The sequence below is a fragment of the Kogia breviceps genome, chromosome 19 (genome assembly GCF_026419965.1).
Source record: "Kogia breviceps isolate mKogBre1 chromosome 19, mKogBre1 haplotype 1, whole genome shotgun sequence".
NCBI classification, from domain to species: Eukaryota; Metazoa; Chordata; class Mammalia; order Artiodactyla; family Physeteridae; genus Kogia; species Kogia breviceps.
The window spans coordinates 46,154,826-46,173,389 of NC_081328.1; the positions used below are offsets into that span (position 1 = coordinate 46,154,826).

General features: G+C 56.7%; 2 protein-coding genes and 2 long non-coding RNA genes across 9 annotated transcripts; 2 read left to right on the plus strand and 2 right to left on the minus strand.

The window, feature by feature from the left end:
• Positions 1-14: 14 nt before the first annotated feature.
• Positions 15-7,355, minus strand: LOC131745911 (uncharacterized). Its single transcript, XR_009332476.2, has 3 exons — positions 6,003-7,355; positions 1,602-1,757; positions 15-853 (listed from the first exon to the last, which is right to left on the minus strand). It is a non-coding gene; the product is annotated as an uncharacterized lncRNA (long non-coding RNA).
• On the plus strand, positions 6,191-9,372 carry MYADML2 (myeloid associated differentiation marker like 2). Its single transcript, XM_059047632.2, has 2 exons — positions 6,191-7,310; positions 7,613-9,372. Exon 1 carries the CDS (start codon positions 6,323-6,325, stop codon positions 7,244-7,246), a length of 924 nt encoding a protein of 307 aa, XP_058903615.1. The 5' UTR covers positions 6,191-6,322; the 3' UTR covers positions 7,247-7,310; positions 7,613-9,372.
• Positions 6,291-15,132, plus strand: PYCR1 (pyrroline-5-carboxylate reductase 1). 6 transcript variants are annotated; one of them, XM_067021302.1, is made up of 8 exons: positions 6,291-6,350; positions 11,074-11,198; positions 11,451-11,521; positions 12,245-12,424; positions 12,664-12,885; positions 13,065-13,157; positions 13,313-13,476; positions 14,303-15,132. In XM_067021302.1, exons 2-8 carry the CDS (start codon positions 11,132-11,134, stop codon positions 14,466-14,468), a joined length of 963 nt encoding a protein of 320 aa, XP_066877403.1. In that variant the 5' UTR covers positions 6,291-6,350; positions 11,074-11,131; the 3' UTR covers positions 14,469-15,132. The 6 variants fall into 6 exon arrangements, with proteins under 6 accessions (XP_066877403.1, XP_066877401.1, XP_066877398.1 ...); XM_067021300.1 differs by lacking the exon at positions 6,291-6,350 and adding an exon at positions 10,503-10,684; XM_067021301.1 differs by lacking the exon at positions 6,291-6,350 and adding an exon at positions 10,645-10,928.
• Positions 15,133-16,075: 943 nt separating this feature from the next.
• Positions 16,076-18,280, minus strand: LOC136793164 (uncharacterized). The gene is made up of 3 exons (XR_010838050.1): positions 17,839-18,280; positions 17,574-17,764; positions 16,076-16,349 (listed from the first exon to the last, which is right to left on the minus strand). It is a non-coding gene; the product is annotated as an uncharacterized lncRNA (long non-coding RNA).
• Positions 18,281-18,564: the final 284 nt, after the last annotated feature.

Sequence of the window (18,564 nt, forward strand, 5' to 3'; positions counted from 1 at the left end):
AGTAAGAAATATATAGTGAATGATATTGTTTTGTAACATATTTTTTTTAAATAATGAAGAAAAAAGATAACAAAAGAGCCTCACCCTGTAGATGTGTTTATTTGAGGGGGCACTTTGCCCACTTCACACCCCTCCCCCAACCCTGACTCCCCCCACCCCAGGGCGGCAGAGAGACTGGGGGCGACCACGGGGCCTCTTGCCCTTCAACCCCTGCTCCTCCTGTTCATCGTTTCAGCAAACAGCAGTAATGGGCTTGTTTCAGGCGAGCCCCCAGCAAGGTTTTAAACTCCCTTTCCTCTTTATTTTGTTCTTGGGGTGACATTCACACCACAACCCCGCCGTTTCTAAGTGCATGACGCAGTATTTGTACGTCCACAATGTTTGTCTCCACCAGCAACCTCCACTTTCAAAACTTTATCACAAAATACTCCCTACCCAGCTAACACTTTCTTAGAAGTTTGTACTGTATTTATTTTCACTATGTCACACATGCACATGGTCCAGAATTTGAAAGAAGCAAAGCTTTGGAGGGTGAAAATTCTCCCTCTGACCAGACCTTGGCTCTGCATCTGTGGCTAGTCCCAGAGGACCTGGCCTCCCATAAACACGTGTACACACACTCACACACACACACACACACACACACACACACTACTTTTCCTTCCACATGTGACTGCATGCCATACAGTTGTCGCTTGGTTTCTACTTCCCGTTGCATCTCGGGGCTGTGGAGAGCTCCATGCTGGCGGGACATTCCCAGGGAGCAATGAGCTCTCTGCTTCATACCCTCTTCAGGTACGAAGGGTGCAGCATGGCTGGCCTGTGTTAGCATCACTGCACGTGGCCGTCGGCTCTATGGGAGGCACCCATAAGTGGCATGTGGGGCAAAGACAGTAGGCAAGCACCTGTGGTTTCAGTGACACACTGATAAGCCCCACCCCCAGGTGGCCAGGTCATGACCCTCCAACAGACGTGGCTTCCTCAGCACTCCCTGCATTAAGTGCTCCACGCACATGGCACCCTGATTCCTCCAGGCGCCGGGCAAGTAGGTCTTATTATAAAACCCCAATTTACAGATAAAGAAACTGAGGCCCAAAGAGGCTATGTGAAGGGTTGAAGGGACAGAGGGAGGATTCATGCCTGGGCTCTGCTCCCAGCCTCCGACCACCCAGCCTCTCTCAGGGAGTCTGCAGCCCCATTCCCAGAGTGGGGAGAATCACGGAGACCCCATCATCTCACCTGTGCCAAGACTGGGGGTGTCCCCTGAGGCCTTATCAGCTCTGGGCCCACCTGCGACCCACTCATCACCAATGTCAGCTTCCCCAGGGGGAGCTAAGTGGCCCAATCATGGTTTCCTCTGTGGACCATTCTTGTGGGAAGCCACGGAGTCCCAGTGGCCAAGGGAAACAGTGAGGTCAGGGAGGGGGGTGGCAAAAGGCTGGAGATGAAAGAAGGGGTCCCCAGGAGCAGCTGCTGGATTGGGGGAGCAGCCCCATCCTTGGCCTCCCTGGAGGGCCATGGACAGGTCTCCCCATGTGACAGTGGGCTCCCAGCGGGAGAGGGGGCTGGGAGGACCTGAAAGGAGCCTGGCCTTCACCTACCTGGGGAGACTTGTTTGGAGGGAGGGGCCCACGCTTTGGTCAGAGCTGGGTGGCGGGGACTCCGGAGGTGCTGGCGCAAGACCAGTTCCTTGTGTGGAGAAGGGCGGCAGGCAGTGACATCAGCACAGACAGAGGTCTTGCTCTGTTTGAAGTGGGCTGAAAAGAGTCAGAGGGTAGCTTTGTGTGTCTCAGGCATGCCAGGCCCACTGAATGTTATACTTGTGGGTTAGGCCCAATGGGATTTCACCAAATGAATAAATCCCTGCTCCCCACGTTCCTGACAAAGAAGGAGCATGGGGAGAAAGGCCTACCTCTGGCCTCTGTGCTTTACTGCGGGAACTAGTGGCAAAATGAGCCCAGGACCCGTAAGGACAGCGGGTGACACCAAACCTGCAGTGCTCAGCGAGCCATCGATGTGACACACTGACTTCCTGACTTTTCTTTTTCTAATTTTTGTCCGTGCCACGCAGCATGCGGGATAAGTTCCCTGACCAGGGATCAAACTTGTGCCCCTGCAGTGGAAGCTTGAATTCTTAACCATTGGACCACCAGGAAGTCTCCAACTTTTCTAGAAATGTTGCTGCTTTACATTTTCCACATCACAGGCTTCCCGTAGCAGCAAAAATGCTCAGGACAGAAGCAACCAAGATTTCTTTTCAGTAGATGAATGGGTAAATAAACTGCAGTCCATCCAGACAATGGACTGTTACTCAGCGCTAAGAAGCAATGAGCTATCAAGCCATGAAAAGACGGGAGGAACCTTAAATGCATGTTATTAAGTGAAGGAAGCCTATCAGAAAAGGCTACATATGGTGTGATTCCAACTCTACGACACTCTAGAAAAGGCAAAACTATGGGGACAGTAAAAAGATCACTCGGGGCTTCCCTGGTGGCGCAGCGGTTGAGAGTCCGCCTGCCGATGCAGGGGACATGGATTTGTGCCCCGGTCTGGGAGGATCCCATATGCTGCGGAGTGGCTGGGCCTGTGAACCATGGCCGCTGAGCCTGTGCGTCGGGAGCCTGTGCTCCGCAATGGGAGAGGCCACAATAGTGAGAGGCCCACGTACCGCAAAAAAAAAAAAAAAAAGAAAAAAAAAGAAAGATCACTCGTTGCTGGGGGTGAGGATGGGATAAACAGGTGGAGCACAGAGGATTCTTAGGGCAGAGAAACAACTCTGTATGGTCCCACAATATGGTGGGTACATGTCATTACACATTTGTCCAAACTTATAGCATGTACAAAACCAAGAGTGAATCCTGATGTAAACTGTAGACTCTGGGTGATGATGACAGATCGGTGTAGGTTCACCGATGGTAAAAAATCAATGGTACATTACTCTGGTGGGGATGTAGATAATGGGGAGGCTGTGCCTGGTTAAGGGCAGGGAGTATATAGGACTCTCAGTGCTTTCTGCTCAGTTTTTTTTTTTTTTTTTTGTGGTACGCGGGCCTCTCACTGTTGTGGCCTCTCCCGTTGCGGAGCACGGGCTCCGGACGCGCAGGCTCAGCGGCCATGGCTCACGGGCCCAGCCGCTCCGCGGCATGTGGGATCTTCCCAGACCGGGGCACGAACCCGCGTCCCCTGAATCGGCAGGCGGATTCTCAACCACTGCGCCACCAGGGAAGCCCTCTGCTCAGTTTTGATATGAGCCATGTTGAGAGCAAGGACCCTTGACATGACGTGATGAAAACAGCAGCTCCAAGAGGACAAAGACTCTGGTCTCCCTTGTTCGTTGCTGTTTCTCAGTGCCTAGAACGAGGGCTGGCACTCAGCAGCTACTGCAGAAGAACTTGTTTAGTGAATGAAAATATTAATCAGTAAGAATAGAAAAAAAAAGTAATAACACTCCTGGAAATTTTAAAGCCACAGGGAGACGTGAAGAGAAGAAACCTAGACGTTTTGGTAAAACCTGATATATGTGTACTACCTAGTTTTAGTGACCTTTGCAGTCCCTTTTAGGAAAATTCTTTAATTTTGAATAACATTCTTTTATTTGTACATACAAATACTTGTTACGATGCGTGAAAGTTCACTCCAGCAACAATGAGCACACTTGGCACCCAGATCTTAGTCTCTTGCACCATCTCCAGTAACAGCAACCAGGGCTCCTTGGAAAACACCTAGTGGGAAACGTGCAGGATGAGCCCCGAGCACCTCGCAGTGCCTGCAGTGAGGAGGTGCCAAAAAACAAACGCCACCCCCATTGATGGGGGTATGTAAGGGGACACATGGAAGGCTTTGAGCAACAGAATTAAAAAATGTAGTTTTGGACTATAACTCAAAGTATAAAATAAATGTTAGGCTTCCCTGGTGGCGCAGTGGTTGAGAGTCTGCCTGCCGATGCAGGGGACACGGGTTCGTGCCCCGGTCCGGGAAGATCCCACATGCCGCGGAGCAGCTGGGCCCGTGAGCCATGGCCGCTGAGCCTGCGTGTCTGGAGCCTGTGCTCTGCAACGGAAGAGGGCACAACAGTGAGAGGCCCGCGTACCTCAAAAAAAAAAAAAAAAAAAAGAATTAATTTTATTTATTTTTGGTTGCGTTGGGTCTTTGTTGCTGTGCATGGGCTTTCTCTAGTTGTGGCGAGCGGGGGCTCCTCTTCGTTGTGGTCCACAGGCTTCTCATTGCGTGGCTTCTCTTGTTGCATAGCATGGGCTCTAGGTGCGCGGGCTTCAGTAGCTGTGGCACACGGGCTCAGTAGCTGTGGCTCGCGGGCTCTAGAGGCCGCTGGCTGGGATACTTCATAAAAATCAGTGTTATGAAATATTTAAAAAGCAGAGATTATTCCAGAATAAAGGAAAATGAGAGACATGACAGCCAAATGCAATGTATAATTCCAATCAGATCCTGGTGCAAAAATTAAAAATGCTATAAAGTATAGTTTGGGGGCAGGTGGGAGAAACTCAGGACTGTGTATTAGGTGATCATTCTTCAACTTCCCAAGTGTGGTCGCTGTGTTTAGGTTCTGTAGGAAAACTGTCTTGCTCTTAGGAGGTGTCCGTGGAAGTATCTAGAGGAGAATTGTCATATCTCCAGAATTAATTAATGTTATTATTAATTATTAACGGGGGGAGAGAGAGCACAAACAGGCAAAGTATTAATAATTTTTTTTTTTTTTTTGGCTGCAGCCCGCGGCATGCAGAACTCTCCTGACCAGGGATTGAACCCTGTGCCCCCTGCAGTGGAAGCACAGAGTCTTAAACACTGGACCACCAGGGAAGTCCCAAAATATTAATAATTCTTGAATCTGGGTGAAAGATATATGAGTTTTCATTGTGCTATTTTGCAACTCTTCTGTAAGTTTGAAATTTTCCTAAATGAAAAGTTGGGGGAAAAACACATAAGGCTGTATATATAGTGTCAGAGGGGATTGGTTCCAGGACCCCCTAGGATACCAAAATCCACTGATGCCCAAGTCCCTTGTATAAAATGGCATAGTATTTGTGTACAATTTATGCACATCCTCCCGTATACTTTATTTTATTTTTATTTATTTATTGGTCGAATTGCTCGGCTTGCGGGATCTTAGTCACCCGACCAGGGGTTGAACCTAGGGACACGGCAGTGAAGTCCCAAGTCCTAACCACTGGACCGCCAGGGAATTCCCCTCCCATATACTTTAACTCATCTCTAGATGACTTATAATACCTAATAGAAAGTCAATGCTTTGTCAATAGTTCCTGGCTCGTGCCAAATTGAAGTTTTGGTTTTTGGAACTTTCTGGAATTTTTTTCCCCCAATATTTTCAGTCTGCTGTTGGTTGAATCCGTGGATAGGGAACCTGTGGATACAGAGGGCCAACTGTACACACGGGATGTTCATAGAGGTTAAATCTAGGAGATAGAATTACAGGCAGATTAATTGCTGGCAATCTTTCCTTCTCTTTTTCTGTGCTGATTGGGCCTGAGCATGTACTACTTTTACAGTCAGAAAAATTTCTTTTCCTTTTCAAAAACATTTCATATATTTTTAATACCTTAGACTAAAAATGGGAGAGTTGAGTTTTTCCTGGGTGTTTACATGTCTAGGAGGGACAAGTAAAGTGCTCTATTATGATCCCCCCAAATAATAACTAAAACTTAACTCCCCCAGGTCAGGCTGGGGGCTGTGAGAAGAGTGAGGGTGGGTGCCTTTGCGGGTGGGGCACAGCATCTCCACTCCACTTTCCCACCGCCTCCCAGGAATCAGAGCTGAGTGTGGGCCAAGGGACAATGACAATGGGGTCCGGAAACCATCCCAGCTCTGAACCGAGCCCTGCAGGCCTCCTAGATCCCCCACTGCCACCCTCTCCTCCCTGTGCCCCTCCCGCAGCAAGGCCGGCCTGGAAGCTGCTGGAGCTGGGTTGCCTGGTCCTCTCTGCTCTTCTCCCTGCCCCTCCCCCATGGGCAGTAGCGCCGACTGACCGACAGAAGCAGGTGCTTTGGAGGTGGGGGCGGTGCCAGCAGCCAAGGGGTTAATGGTCCGGCTCGGTGGATCACAAGGGTCAGATGTCCCTCCTGGATAGGGACAGGCACAGGCACGCAAGCTGCTATTCCAGGGCTCTGATCACGGTCACCTATTTATAGAGCTGGGGGGGGCCTCGGCCCTCCCCACACAGGCGGTGGAGAGGCTGCTCTGCTGCAATGTCACCAGCGTCACTGCCACTGCAGGCTGCTGGCATCTGCCGCTGCCACAGGCTCCGGAGCCACCAGGCACTGTGTGAAGCAGAGACGCGGCTGGCCACATGGGCAGCACCATGGAGCCCCCCGGGGGTGGGTACCTGTACCTGGGTGCTGTGACATCGCCGGTGGGCACGGCCCGCGTGCTGCAGCTGGCCTTTGGCTGTACCACCTTCAGCCTGGTGGCCCACCGGGGCGGTTTCGATGGCGTCCAGGGCACCTTCTGCATGGCCGCCTGGGGCTTCTGCTTCGCGCTCTCGGTCCTAGTGGTGGCTTGTGAGTTCACCCAGCTGCACAGCTGCCTGCGCCTGTCCTGGGGAAACTTCACAGCAGCCTTTGCCATGCTGGCCACGCTGCTGTCCGCCACAGCTGCGGTCATCTACCCACTGTACTTCACCCAGCTGGAGTGCCCACCTGAGCCCGCGGGCTGCACAGCCAGGGACTTCCGCCTAGCAGCCAGCATCTTCGCCGGGCTCCTTTTCCTGGCCTATGCCACGGAGGTGGCCCTGACCCGGGCCCGGCCAGGCCAGATGGCCAGCTACATGGCCACGGTGTCGGGACTCCTCAAGATCGTCCAGGCCTTTGTGGCCTGCATCATATTTGGGGCGCTGGTCCACGACAGCCGCTACGGGCGCTACGTGGCCACCCAGTGGTGTGTGGCCGTCTACAGCCTGTGCTTCCTGGCCACAGTGGCCGTGGTGGCCCTGAGCGTGATGGGCCACACGGGGGGCCTGGGCTGCCCCTTCGACCGTGTAGTGGTGGTGTATACCTTCCTGGCTGTGCTCCTCTACCTCAGCGCTGCAGTGATCTGGCCCGTCTTCTGCTTCGACCCCAAGTACGGTGAGCCTGGGCGCCCCCCCGACTGCGTGAGGGGCAGCTGCCCCTGGGACAGCCAGCTGGTGGTGGCCACCTTCACCTATGTCAACCTGCTCCTCTACGTCGCCGACCTGGCCTACTCCCAGAGGATCCGCTTCGTGCCTACCTTGTAGCCCGACACGCAGCGGCCCACCCACCTCTGCTCTCCAGGGGCTCAGTCACCATGAGGGGACCCAGGTGAACCCAGACCTCCAGGGACAAGCCAGAGGGAGGCAGCCAGTAGAGCCATGGCTGGGCTTCTGGCAGTGCTCAGCAGCTCAGCTCAGGGAGGGGCGGAGGGGGGACAGAACAGGTCACGGAGCCCTGAACAGGTCACAGGGAAGGAGTCTCTGCCAGGCAACTCCCAGCCCCTCTCTCTCCCTCTCTATCTCTCTGTCTTTGTCTCTCTCTCTCTCTCTCTCTCTCTCTCTCTCTCTCTCTCTCTCTCTCTCTCTCTCTCTCCATCTCTCTTCATTTGCTGCTGGCACACCCTGCCTCAGTGCTGGCCACTGTGACATGTGAGAAGACTTTGAAGCAGGCGCTGTTGTGACCCACTTTGCAGATGGGGACCCTGAGGCTAGGATTAAGAAGTTGGCCCCAAGCGTCCATAAACATCTGGAGACCACATCTGGGCTGAGTAAACTAAGTAGTGCGGAAAAGGAGCGTGGTGAGCCTGCGCTTCCTCCAGCCTTGAAGGAGCAGTTCCTGGAACCCTGGAAGGACAGCTATCCAAGCAGGGCCCTGCTGGGGCATCTGTGACAACTCGAGGAGGAGGTGGGAATCAGGACCCTGCCTTGCCGCCTCTGAGCAGCCACAGCTTTGGAAGCTGAGCAAGGACTCTGGTGTGGTCACACAGGGCAGCCTCATCAAGCTGGAGACAGTGCAGGCTTGGAGGGACCCATGGGGCCGGCAACACTGACAAGAGCAGAGCATGCTAAGGAGAAGCTGGATTCCCACCCAGGCAGGGAGCCACCACCGGGCCCCTGCTGTCTGCCCCGATGTGGCAGCTTCTGCAGTGCCTGCCATGGGCCCCGGGGGGCTGGCCTAGGGCAGCTCTGACCCAGGAGAGGACCAGCCTGGGGCAGCCACTGGGGCATGGAGCCTGGGCACCAGGTATCACCCTGCTGCTCACAGACCCACCACCTCTGTTCAAGTGCTCATTTGCCTGGCTGCCAACCACGAGGGCCTGCTGGGGCCATCGCTCTCCGCACTCCTGGCAGCTTCTCCCGCTCAAGAACCCAGACTGGGCCAGCCCAGAGCAGCCCACTAGCTGCCGAAGCACAGCAGCCGCTCAGCCCATAGACTGGCCCCTGGCCTTGAGCAGGAAATAAACACCAACGCTGATTTGCACGGAGACGTTTCTGCTTAGGGGGTGGTAAGCAGAGGAGGTGGTGGCCAGCTGTATCTCCTGGGCCATCCACCAGCATGTTCCCAGAGAAGAGCTTAGACTGGGCTTGGCTGAGGAAGGAGGTAGCTGTAGGAGGGCTGGGGCACTCTGGGGGTAAGAGTGGTCTCCTGAGGAAGCAGCGTCCTCTCCCCAGGTGGGTGACAGCGAGGGGAGGATGGGGGCGGGGAGCTCTCGGCACTCACCACCACCGCCAGGGTTTCCAAGGGCCCTGGGCAAAGCAGTGGGCAGAGGGGCTGCTACACCCGTGGCAGCAGAGCCCAAGCAGCTGTTAGGCATGGGGGTCCAAGGGCCCCCTGTGCTGGCGCCATGCACAGTGTGAGAGAAGTGGCTGGCCTGCCCGCCCGCTGGGGAGGGCACACGCACAGGGGTCCTTTACCTGGAGAGGCCCGTCTTCAGCAGCAGATCCCTGAGGGGGCAGGGGACCCCTGTGTCCTGAGGTGTCCTGAGGGCCCTGCTGGCTGAGGGATGAGGGGGTTGAGGGTGTGTTACCAGGGGACAAAGGAGCATATGGGCCGCACCCTAACCAGCTCACAGGGAGGCCTAGACAGTCTTCCTTTTCTAATCAAATTTCTGAAATGAATTATCTGTCACCAACTCCCAATTTCCTCACTGTCCTATGGCCTCCTGCCCCCAGAGCTCCACGCCCCCTAAGTTTCAAAGATCCTGAGGGGGAGAGAGAGGAGGGAAGGGGTTCCAGGGCTCAAGATAAGCATGGCAGATGTCGTCCGGCCTCCGGGAGGCTGCCCTGGGGATTGTCTTCATGCTATTCTCTCCCTGGATCAGAGAACTCCTGCTTTTTGGAGAAAGGAGTTATTTGTCATTGTCACTTGAGAAACAATACTTTTGAAAGGATGGACTCTGTTCTCTGATTATATACAGTCAGTTAAAATGGAGTGGGACCCCCAGGTTTGCATCTATGGGTTTGAGTCTGGGCCACTCCCTGAACAGTCCACTTCGGACTGGATCTTACTATAGATCCTCCCTCAGAGGGTGAGGACTGAACACCAGAATAGACATACGAGGAGGCCTGGACATCTGCCGTGTACACACGCTCACTATACAGTGGTCTGGTGGTGCCGATGCCAGTCATTATTATGTCAAGGAGAACTCACAGCCCTGCTTCTGGGGCGCAATTATCCAAGTAACACTGAAATTACATTTCAGAACAGTCTGTCATCATTTAAGATACAGAACAGAAAAAATAAAGCAGCTCACCCCCTCCCCTGGTGGGGGGATGATGATGCTTCTTACTTTGCTCTTAACCCTGCTGCTGACTGGGACCCCAGACTATCCTGAAACCCAAATGCAGACTCAGCTCAGATGAGCCCTGAGCACGTCCCCAGGGGGAGATGACTAGAGCTTTGTTCTTCGGAAAACCCAGGGTCAAAAAATTCCACAGACCCTTCAGACGAGATGTCAGGAGACATGGGTGCTCCGTGGGAACTGGGGGCACTAAGGGATCATCTTCCTCTATCTACTGGTTGACCACCACCCACCCTGAGAGCCTGTTTGAGGAGGTTCACGTGGTAACAGGCCAGTGGCCCCCAGTGTCATGCAGTTTTCAAAGGGCGCCTGAGCCTTAGAAGCGACCTGGAGAGCAGAAACCCCAGGTGGGAAGGAGGGGGTCCAGATCTCAGGGGGACCGACCTAGACCTCCCAGGTGCCTCCCCGTTTTGAGATCCTGAGAAGGTCCGGGCTATCTCTCCAGTTTCCAAACCCGAGTGAGGGCCATGCCGTCAGGGACGCCAGCCTGCCGTGTCCGTGTCCGTGTCCAACGACAGGGCCCCGAGAGAGGATCCCCAGCCCAAGGCCGCTCTTTGAGGGCCCGGCTCCTGCCGCCCCTCTCCCGGCGCCCTCAGTCCTCAGGCTAGGTCACGGGGGTGGGGTTGGGGGATGGGGTTGGGGGTGGTGGGGCGAGGGTTTCGGTGCGCTGGGGCCGGGACTGAACGCGCAGGTTCGGGAGCGCGGGGACGACTGGGCCCAGCGGGAGGGGGCGGGGGTGAGCGGATGATGCAACTGCTCTTCGGCGCCTCCCGCGCCCCCGGATTGGCTGGCTCCAGGGCGGCCGCGCCGCGGTTGGCTGGGGCGGGGGGCCCCCCGGCGCTGGGTGCCGCGTGGCGGGCGTGCAGCTGCGGACATGGGGCGACCCGCGCCGAGTAACTGGGTAATTGGGATCCAAGCTGGGGGTCGGGGTTCGGCGCGGGCGGGCGGTGGTGCCGCCGGGCAGAGGGAAATGGGCGTCGTCCGCGCCCTCGTCTCCGGCGTCGGGGGGGCTCGGACCTAGGGGAGCGTGGGCGTGGGGAGGGGACTCGGGTGTGGGGGCGTCCCCCTGCCCCATGCCTCTTCCCGACCCTTTCCAGAGGCTGGCTCGCCGCTCCCTGCCCCCTGTCTGGAACCCTCAGGAGCAGGTCGGGACGCCGCGGTGGGCGGGGGCACTGGAGCGGGGGAGAGTTAGACCCGCTGGGATGGGGGTCACCGGTCGGCGGTGGAGTGGCCAGGCCTGGCACTGCCCGCCTAACTTCTTGTTCTGGATTCTGCCCCATCTTCCCGCAGCTGCTCCTGCGGAGACGGTGCCAGCTGTGAGGGCAGTGGGCGCAGGCCTCCAGACACCATGAGCGTGGGCTTCATCGGGGCTGGCCAGCTGGCCTTTGCCCTGGCCAAGGGCTTCACAGCAGCAGGTAGGCGCTGCGGCCAGGAAGGGGCCAAGCGTGAGAGGGTGGGCCAGTTACTCTTCCCCAGGCTGGGAGGTGAGGGTGGAGTCTGAATTAACGTGCCTCATTTGAGCGCTGTGGGATACCGTAGCCTTGGAAGGTTTTCGGGTAAGGCAGGGGTTGCTGTCTTACCCTGGGTAGTACGATTTCTGTTCTTACTGAGGATGTGGTGAACGGATGCCAAGACTGGCTTTGAGGGAGGAACTCTGTCTCTCACAGGCGTCCTGGCTGCCCACAAGATAATGGCCAGCTCCCCAGACGTGGACCTGGCCACTGTTTCTGCCCTCAGGGTAGGTGCAGGGTGGAGGGTGACCGGTCAGTGTTTCTAGAGGCCAGTGTGTGACAGCCTTGACCCTGGAAGGCCAGGAGTAGGGGCCCCAGAGGGAGGCACCATGCCACAGTCCCCCACGCCAATGAGAAGAGGGTCCCTGGGCTGGAGTATCTAAAAGACCCTGCCTCCTGGTCTGCAGATGGGTCCCCTCCCTAAGCTCTTGGGAACTTGGTGACCGGCACATGTGCAGCCAGTGGTCAGGAATGGGGTTCCCCAAGTGAAGCCACCACAGGGGATCACAGTATGGGGGCCAGGAAAGACCACCTGGGGGCTGAATACAGTTTTAGTTTGCCATAGCTGAGTGAGGGCACCAGGTCCAAGGGTGGGGGCAGGCTACCAGCTTGAGACCATTATCCACACTACCACTCGCACTTGACGAGGTGGTCAGGGGTTTGGGGGCTGCAGCCCTAGGTGGGATGGGCTGGGAGTGTGGTTCAGATGCAGTTTCCCTTGTCCGCCCACAAAAAAAATACCTTCAGAGCAGGATGCTTCCTCCACTTTGGGGTGGGAAGGGCAGTTAGAGGGTGTCAGAGCCCCGTGCCTTGAGCCCCCAGCCCTGTCATGCCCACATTCCCATCATCCTCAGTGCTGTTCTACACGAGGGGCTCTCGGCCTGTGGGGATACTAAGGGGGCCAGCCAGCCACAAACGGCAGGCTGAGCTCGCCTTGGCACTCCCTGCAGAAGATGGGTGTGAACCTGACGCCCCACAACAAGGAGACCGTGCAGCACAGTGACGTGCTCTTCCTGGCGGTGAAACCGCACATTATCCCCTTCATCCTGGATGAGATTGCCGCCGACATTGAGGATCGGCACATCGTGGTGTCCTGTGCAGCTGGTGTTACCATCAGCTCCATCGAGAAGGTGGGCACTGCAGGTCGGGGTCCGGCGGGGTCTGGAGATGGGGTGGAAGTGGGCCCTGCAGAGGGCTCAGGAGCCCTGGCGTGCTCCACACCCGGTTCTCCATCTGTGGAACGGGTGTGTTTGCACACCTCACAGAATTCAGGAAGTGCTCAGTTTGGGGGAGCATGTTCACACCCACACCCAGCACAGCATGCTGGGCAAGGGACTGGGATGGACACAACAGCCAGTTTCTCCCCCAGAAGCTGACAGCGTTCCTACCGGCCCCCAAAGTCATCCGCTGCATGACCAACACGCCAGTCGTGGTGCGGGAAGGAGCCACTGTGTATGCCACGGGCACCCATGCCCAGGTGGAGGATGGCAGGCTTCTGGAGCAGCTCATGGGCAGTGTGGGCTTCTGCACGGAGGTAGAAGAGGACCTGATTGATGCTGTCACGGGACTCAGCGGCAGCGGCCCAGCTTATGTGAGGATTGAGGAGGGGCAGGGGCAATAGGCAGTCCCCAGGACCTCAGGGCATGTCTGCCAATCTTCCACCCTCCTCCTTGCTCTGGGCCCCTGCGGGCAGAGCTGCTGGACTAACCACTGTCTAGAGGAAATAGAGAAAAGGCCTGGGACAGCAGCTTAGGTGCTTTCTCTCTGCAGGCATTCACAGCCCTGGATGCACTGGCTGATGGGGGCGTGAAGATGGGGCTTCCAAGGCGCCTGGCAGTCCGCCTCGGGGCCCAGGCTTTGCTGGTTAGTGTTCTTCCTGACCCTCTGGTGGGGGACCACTCCTTACCAGGACCAAGACTGGTGCTCTGGGGTGGATGGGTGGAGAGTCAGTGGGTGCTGCATTGGTTGGGGCTGGGAGCGGTACCCTCACAACCTTCAGCCCCCCTCTCTGGCTTCAGGGGGCCGCCAAGATGCTACTGGACTCCGAAGAGCACCCAGGCCAGCTCAAGGACAACGTCTGCTCTCCCGGAGGGGCCACCATCCACGCCTTGCATGTGCTAGAGAGCGGGGGCTTTCGCTCCCTGCTCATCAATGCCGTGGAGGCCTCTTGCATCCGTACACGGTGGGCCCCCGCTGCTGGCTGCCCACTCAGTCATTCACTCACCAGATGTTTATCAAGCTCTGGCCTAGCAGCGGGTAGGGCGCGGGGAGCCCTGAGGTTCCCTGGGGTGGCGGTGTGCAGCATCCCTCACCACTCTCCATCATCCTGTGAAGAGGGGCTGCCCTCTGGGCTCACTCTGGGCTCCGCACGTGATTTCATCACTTGTGGCCTTCAGACTGGGGTGGTCATCCAAGCCAGGGAGGCAGACCAGGGGGAACCTCTGTGGGGCTGATGATAACACCTTCCTCTTGGCCTTGCCGGGGAGACTGAGAGAGTTAGAAGCACAGGATGCGCTGGCACAACGACAGCACTCGAGAGCTGAAAGAAATCCAAAGAGCAGGGGACGGACAGGCCTCCAGGATGGACAGGGCTCTTGCTCACCACCCTACCTGCCCTCCAGTCCAAGCCCACAGGCTTCTCTGCCACTGCCTGACAGTGAGGCTAGAACGCAGTACTGCTCTCCTGGCACCAACCTGCAGGGGAGACAGATGAGGCATGTGTCCCGTGCTGAGGGTCATGAGGGCTCAGTGTCTGGGGGGCTGCTGGTAGATTCGGTGACCCTGAGCTGGCTTGAATGAGGTGAGAGGCAGCTGAACGGCAGTCTAGGGGAAGGGTGGCTGGCAGTGGGAACTGCAGGGGCAAAGGCCTTGAGGTGGGAGTGACAGCACAGCAGCACCCTAGGCTGGCAGGTGCTGGGAGCTATGGGCTTCTTCCCACTTCCCACTTGGACCCCTGGGCTCGGAAGGAGGCGGAGCCCTGGACACAGCCCTCCTCGCTGTCTCCCCAGAGAGCTGCAGTCCATGGCCGACAGGGAGAAGGTTTCACCAGCTGCCATCAAGAAGACCATCCTGGACAAGGTGAAGCTGGACTCCCCTCCTGGCACCTCACTGGCCCCTTCTGGCCACTCCAAGCTGCTGCCCCGCAGCATGGCCCCGGCAGGCAAGAAGGACTGAGGTGTCCAACCTGCTCGCAGGCCACTCTCTGCCTCTTCCTCCTGGGCTCAGAGCTCTGTGCTGCGAGTGTCTAGCCCCAGGCCTCACAGGATGTCCTCACATTGGCCCACTGCCTGTGGCTCTGGTCCACTTGGGTCAGTGGAGTTGTAGCCAGGGAGGGGGCACATCTCTTCCCAGTGGGAACCTCCGTGGTCCCCAAGTGTGTCCTGGTCCGGAACAAGGAAGGATTCTCTGACCTCAGCCTCCCCCTTCCTCTGCCCCCAAACCAGGTCAGGACCACCTTCCTCCAGAGCTCAGGAGGCTTGGGGGGCTTCAGCACCCAGTGTCAGCTGGCTTGGGCTTGAGTACAAAGGTCAAGGTCTCCCCCCACCCCCCCGCCCCAACCATGAAGGCCCAGCCAAGGAGAGAGCCTGATCCCACTCCTGCCCTTTCTCCACTCTCCACTCCTTCCTCAGTGTGGGAAGGGCCGGAGGGTTCCTGGAATCCAACAGAAGGGCCCATGGTTCTTGGCCAGCATGACATTTGAGAAAAGGGCTCCTCAGATGGTTGAACTCCTGAGGCCCCAATACACTCAGGCCATCATCTCCCATTCCTGGTCCGACCAACAGAAACTGTCATTTCTGTCTCTGACTTTTTAGGTTAAATAAATTGGTTTCCCGCCCCAGTGTCCTGACTTCTAACTTTGTCACCAAATGTGGAGGGAGGCCCAGACCTGTGCCAGAGGGTCGTTGCTGTCCGATGTAACATTGAAGGCTGAGCCAGCAGCCCACAGGCCCAGAGCCCTGCTTTCCAAGGCAGCCAGTCTGGCTGGTGGGGCTGAGTCTCCAATGAGCAGAGGGGGAGGGGGCTTCTGGGGCCTCAGTCACTAGAGGCATGACTGGAAGCTGGCACTGTAGGTTGGGCTTGGCAGGCCCTGCTGTGGGAGGGGCATCAGCCTCAGCACCCTCTGTGCCTCCTGGTTTGGTGGGGGCAGGTATCTCCCCAACTCACCCAGGTGAGGCCAAGGGCAGGTGAGGAAGAAGCTTCCTAGAAAAGTGTATTAGGGTTCTCCTGAGAAACAACCACTAGGAGATGGCTTATATATATAAAACAGGGAATACAGAAACAAAGAGATTTATTTTAAGGAGTTAGCTCACACAATTATGGAGGCTAGCAGGCAGGCTGGAGACCTGGAGAGAGCCAATATTTCGATTCAGGCCATCAGGCAGGGAGAGCTGATGTAGGTGATGTCTGAGGCAGACTGATGGAGAATTCTGTCTTACTCTGCAGAGGGTTGGTCTTTTGTTCTATTTAGGCCTTCAACTGCTTGAGTGATGCCCACCCACATACGGAGGGCAATGTGCTTTATTGGTTAAAAGTTAATTTGGTCTAATGTTGAAGTCTACCGATTTACATGTTAATTTCATGCAAAAACACCCTCACAGAAACAGAATAATATCTAGTCACCCCATGGCCCACAGGTTGATGTAAAATTAACCATCACATGAGGCCCACAAGATCAAAGGAGCTGCTGAGGGTCAGAACTCTTTATGGGGCCAGGAGGGCTCACATTTGTTTGATCAACAGTTACTGAGCATAGAAACAGTAAGACACACACACACACACACACACACACACACACACACCCGGGTGAGTATATCAGAGGAGCAGGGCTGGGTGTCTGTAGGGTGTTGGCAGGAGGCACCCAGGTGAAGCGATGGGTCCCAGGAGGGGCAGGGGAGGGGACCAGGAGAGGCCCTGGGCAGAGGTTTTCCAGGAACTACATTGCAAGGTCTCAATTCCAGTTCATTTCCTTCCCCTGGGCCCACTTAGAACCAAGGCCTGATGCAAGCGGGGTAGGTGGAGGGAGAACTCTGCAGACAAGGACCCGGCCTTCCAAATCTACAGGAGACAGGAAAAACAGAGCAAGTGAGGGGCAAGACCACATACCCTTGTCCCTGCCAGGGTGGCCTCCAGAGTCCAGGTCACACCCCATGTACCGACTGCCCAAGACCCTCACAGGGCCTAGAGTCCCCACAGAGCCCTCCTAAGGCATAAACCCCTGGCACAGGCCACCATGCTGGTGGGTAGAAGCTGGCATGAGGTGGGCTGTGGGCCTCCTCTGGCAAAGTACTTGGCAGTGCAGGGAGACCCTGGCACCCTCCCTCTGGGGAAAAGATGTCCCAGAAGAGATTGTCCCAAAGGCCACCCATCTGCCCAGGACCAAAGCTTCCCCGTAACTGTTTGCTTAAGTCAAGGCCAGTCTCACTGTTTGAGTGCCTGCTGGGTGTGCCAGGTGCTGACCAATAAGACAAGGGGGGCATGCTGCTCCCACATGTGCCCTGGGTCTGGGGTCTGGAGGAAGCCAGCAGGTGGCTCTAAAGTGAAGAATTACACGTCACAGCCTGGGAAGGAGGCACAGGAGTCCAGATGAGCTTTGTGGCGGGCTTTGTGCCACCCTATGAAAAACACACTGGGTTTCAGCAGGCAGGAATGTGAGCCTTGGTCCCAACCACCAAAGGCCAGATGTGGGGAAGTGAGGCAGAGCCACACGGGCCTGAGAAGGGGTGTGATGCGGGGAGAAAGCTATGAGGTCTCTGGTGTTCTGCAGGGACTGACACCTGGGGAAACCCCTGCAAGTGTGAGCACAGACCTGAACAGAGCAGGCTAGAAGGAGCCGGCAGCTGGTAGTGAGGATGCTAGAGGTCCAAAAGGACCTCTTTCTTGACCTCAGGGGCAAGTCTTTGTGATTTAGTACAATAAAAGTTGAGGGCTTTAGAAGTCTTGCCCTGGGCATGTTAAGGCCCTATAGTCTGTGAGACTCGGGCTTCACCCACTGCAGCGGGCTTCACCCACTGCAGCGGGACATGCCCTGCCCTTAAAGAGCACAGGATGATAAGACAACCACATGCAACCCTGCAAAGCAGAAGGTGACAAGGTGCTGTGGGGTTCAGAGGGAAGCTACTGGAGTCTGGCAGGAAGAGCTGCTGACACCTTGATGTCCCCTGGCTCTGAGGGCCTCCTGGGTTGGCCTCCATCATTCATTCGGTGGCACTGAATTCCCTTGAGGACCCAGCAGCCTGTCCCTCACTCATCCCTCTTTCAGCTCACCTGATTTCTACTGACCTGCCTGGCAGGGTAGGGCACCCTTCCTGGCTTTACACTTGAGAAGGTAAGTCAAAGTAGAAATTGGATCCCTTCAATTTCCCTTCTTCCTTTCGTCACCTCTTTCTCTGGGAATTTTGAACAGCAGTGAGAACTCCTTACAGAAAGTGCAGGAGCAGACATGGACCAGTGACCTGAGTTCCAGGCAGATGCTGATGAAACAGGAAAGGAAAGGTGCAATTTCTACATCAACTATTAATTCAACAGATGTTTACCACACACTCACCCTGAGCCGGACTCATTCCAGGAACCGCCTGAGTCCTTGTCACTCATGTGAGCTCTCGGGATGTTGAATGAAGACAGACCACACTGCACAGAGGATCTTGGAGGCGGCCTTGAGCAGACCTAAGTTTTGAATCCTGGACAAGCCCTTCACCTCCGGGAGCTTATGGGTCTCCTGAGTGCCAGGCCACTGTTCCTGGCAGGGATGAGACCCGCTCCAGTTACGGAGGCAGCGCATGCAGTCTGACAGGCGGCATCAGAAACACCATGAGAATCTTCTCCATAATGTGTGGGGACCTTGGGTCCGCACCTGCACCCTGGACACGTGGCCTTTGAAACGTCTACACAGAAGGCTCAGGAGAGCATTTGGGCAGGACCACAAGGCCCCGCCTCGAAGGGGGCGTGGCCCGTCGGAGGCGCGCGCCGGGCCAGTCCCGCGAGACCACACTCACCGGGCGCGGCTTTGCGTTGCCCGGGCGACGGCGCCCCGGGCGCGCAGGCGCAGTGCGGGCCTGCCCCGCCCCCGCCGCCGCCGCCGCCGCCGCCGCCGCGCCTTCCCCTTTAAGCCCCAGCCGGTCGCGTCGCCGCTTCATGAATGGAGCCCACGTGACCAAACATCATGTGACGTCTGTGGAGCGGCGGCGGCGGCGGCGGCGGCGGCGGAGGAGGATCCGGAGCCCCAAGCCTGGTCCGGCCCGGCCTTCCCAGCGCGTTCGGCCCGGCCCGCGCA

Excerpts from the sequence above, each read along its gene's own strand:
- PYCR1 (XM_067021297.1), top strand. The coding sequence starts at position 11,132 with ATGAGCGTGGGCTTCATCGGGGCTGGCCAGCTGGCCTTTGCCCTGGCC. Across the intron at positions 12,425-12,663 it reads CCATCAGCTCCATCGAGAAG|AAGCTGACAGCGTTCCTACC; the intron begins GTGGGCACTGCA and ends TTTCTCCCCCAG. Across the intron at positions 12,886-13,064 it reads GCGGCAGCGGCCCAGCTTAT|GCATTCACAGCCCTGGATGC; the intron begins GTGAGGATTGAG and ends TTCTCTCTGCAG.
- MYADML2 (XM_059047632.2), top strand. The coding sequence starts at position 6,323 with ATGGGCAGCACCATGGAGCCCCCCGGGGGTGGGTACCTGTACCTGGGT.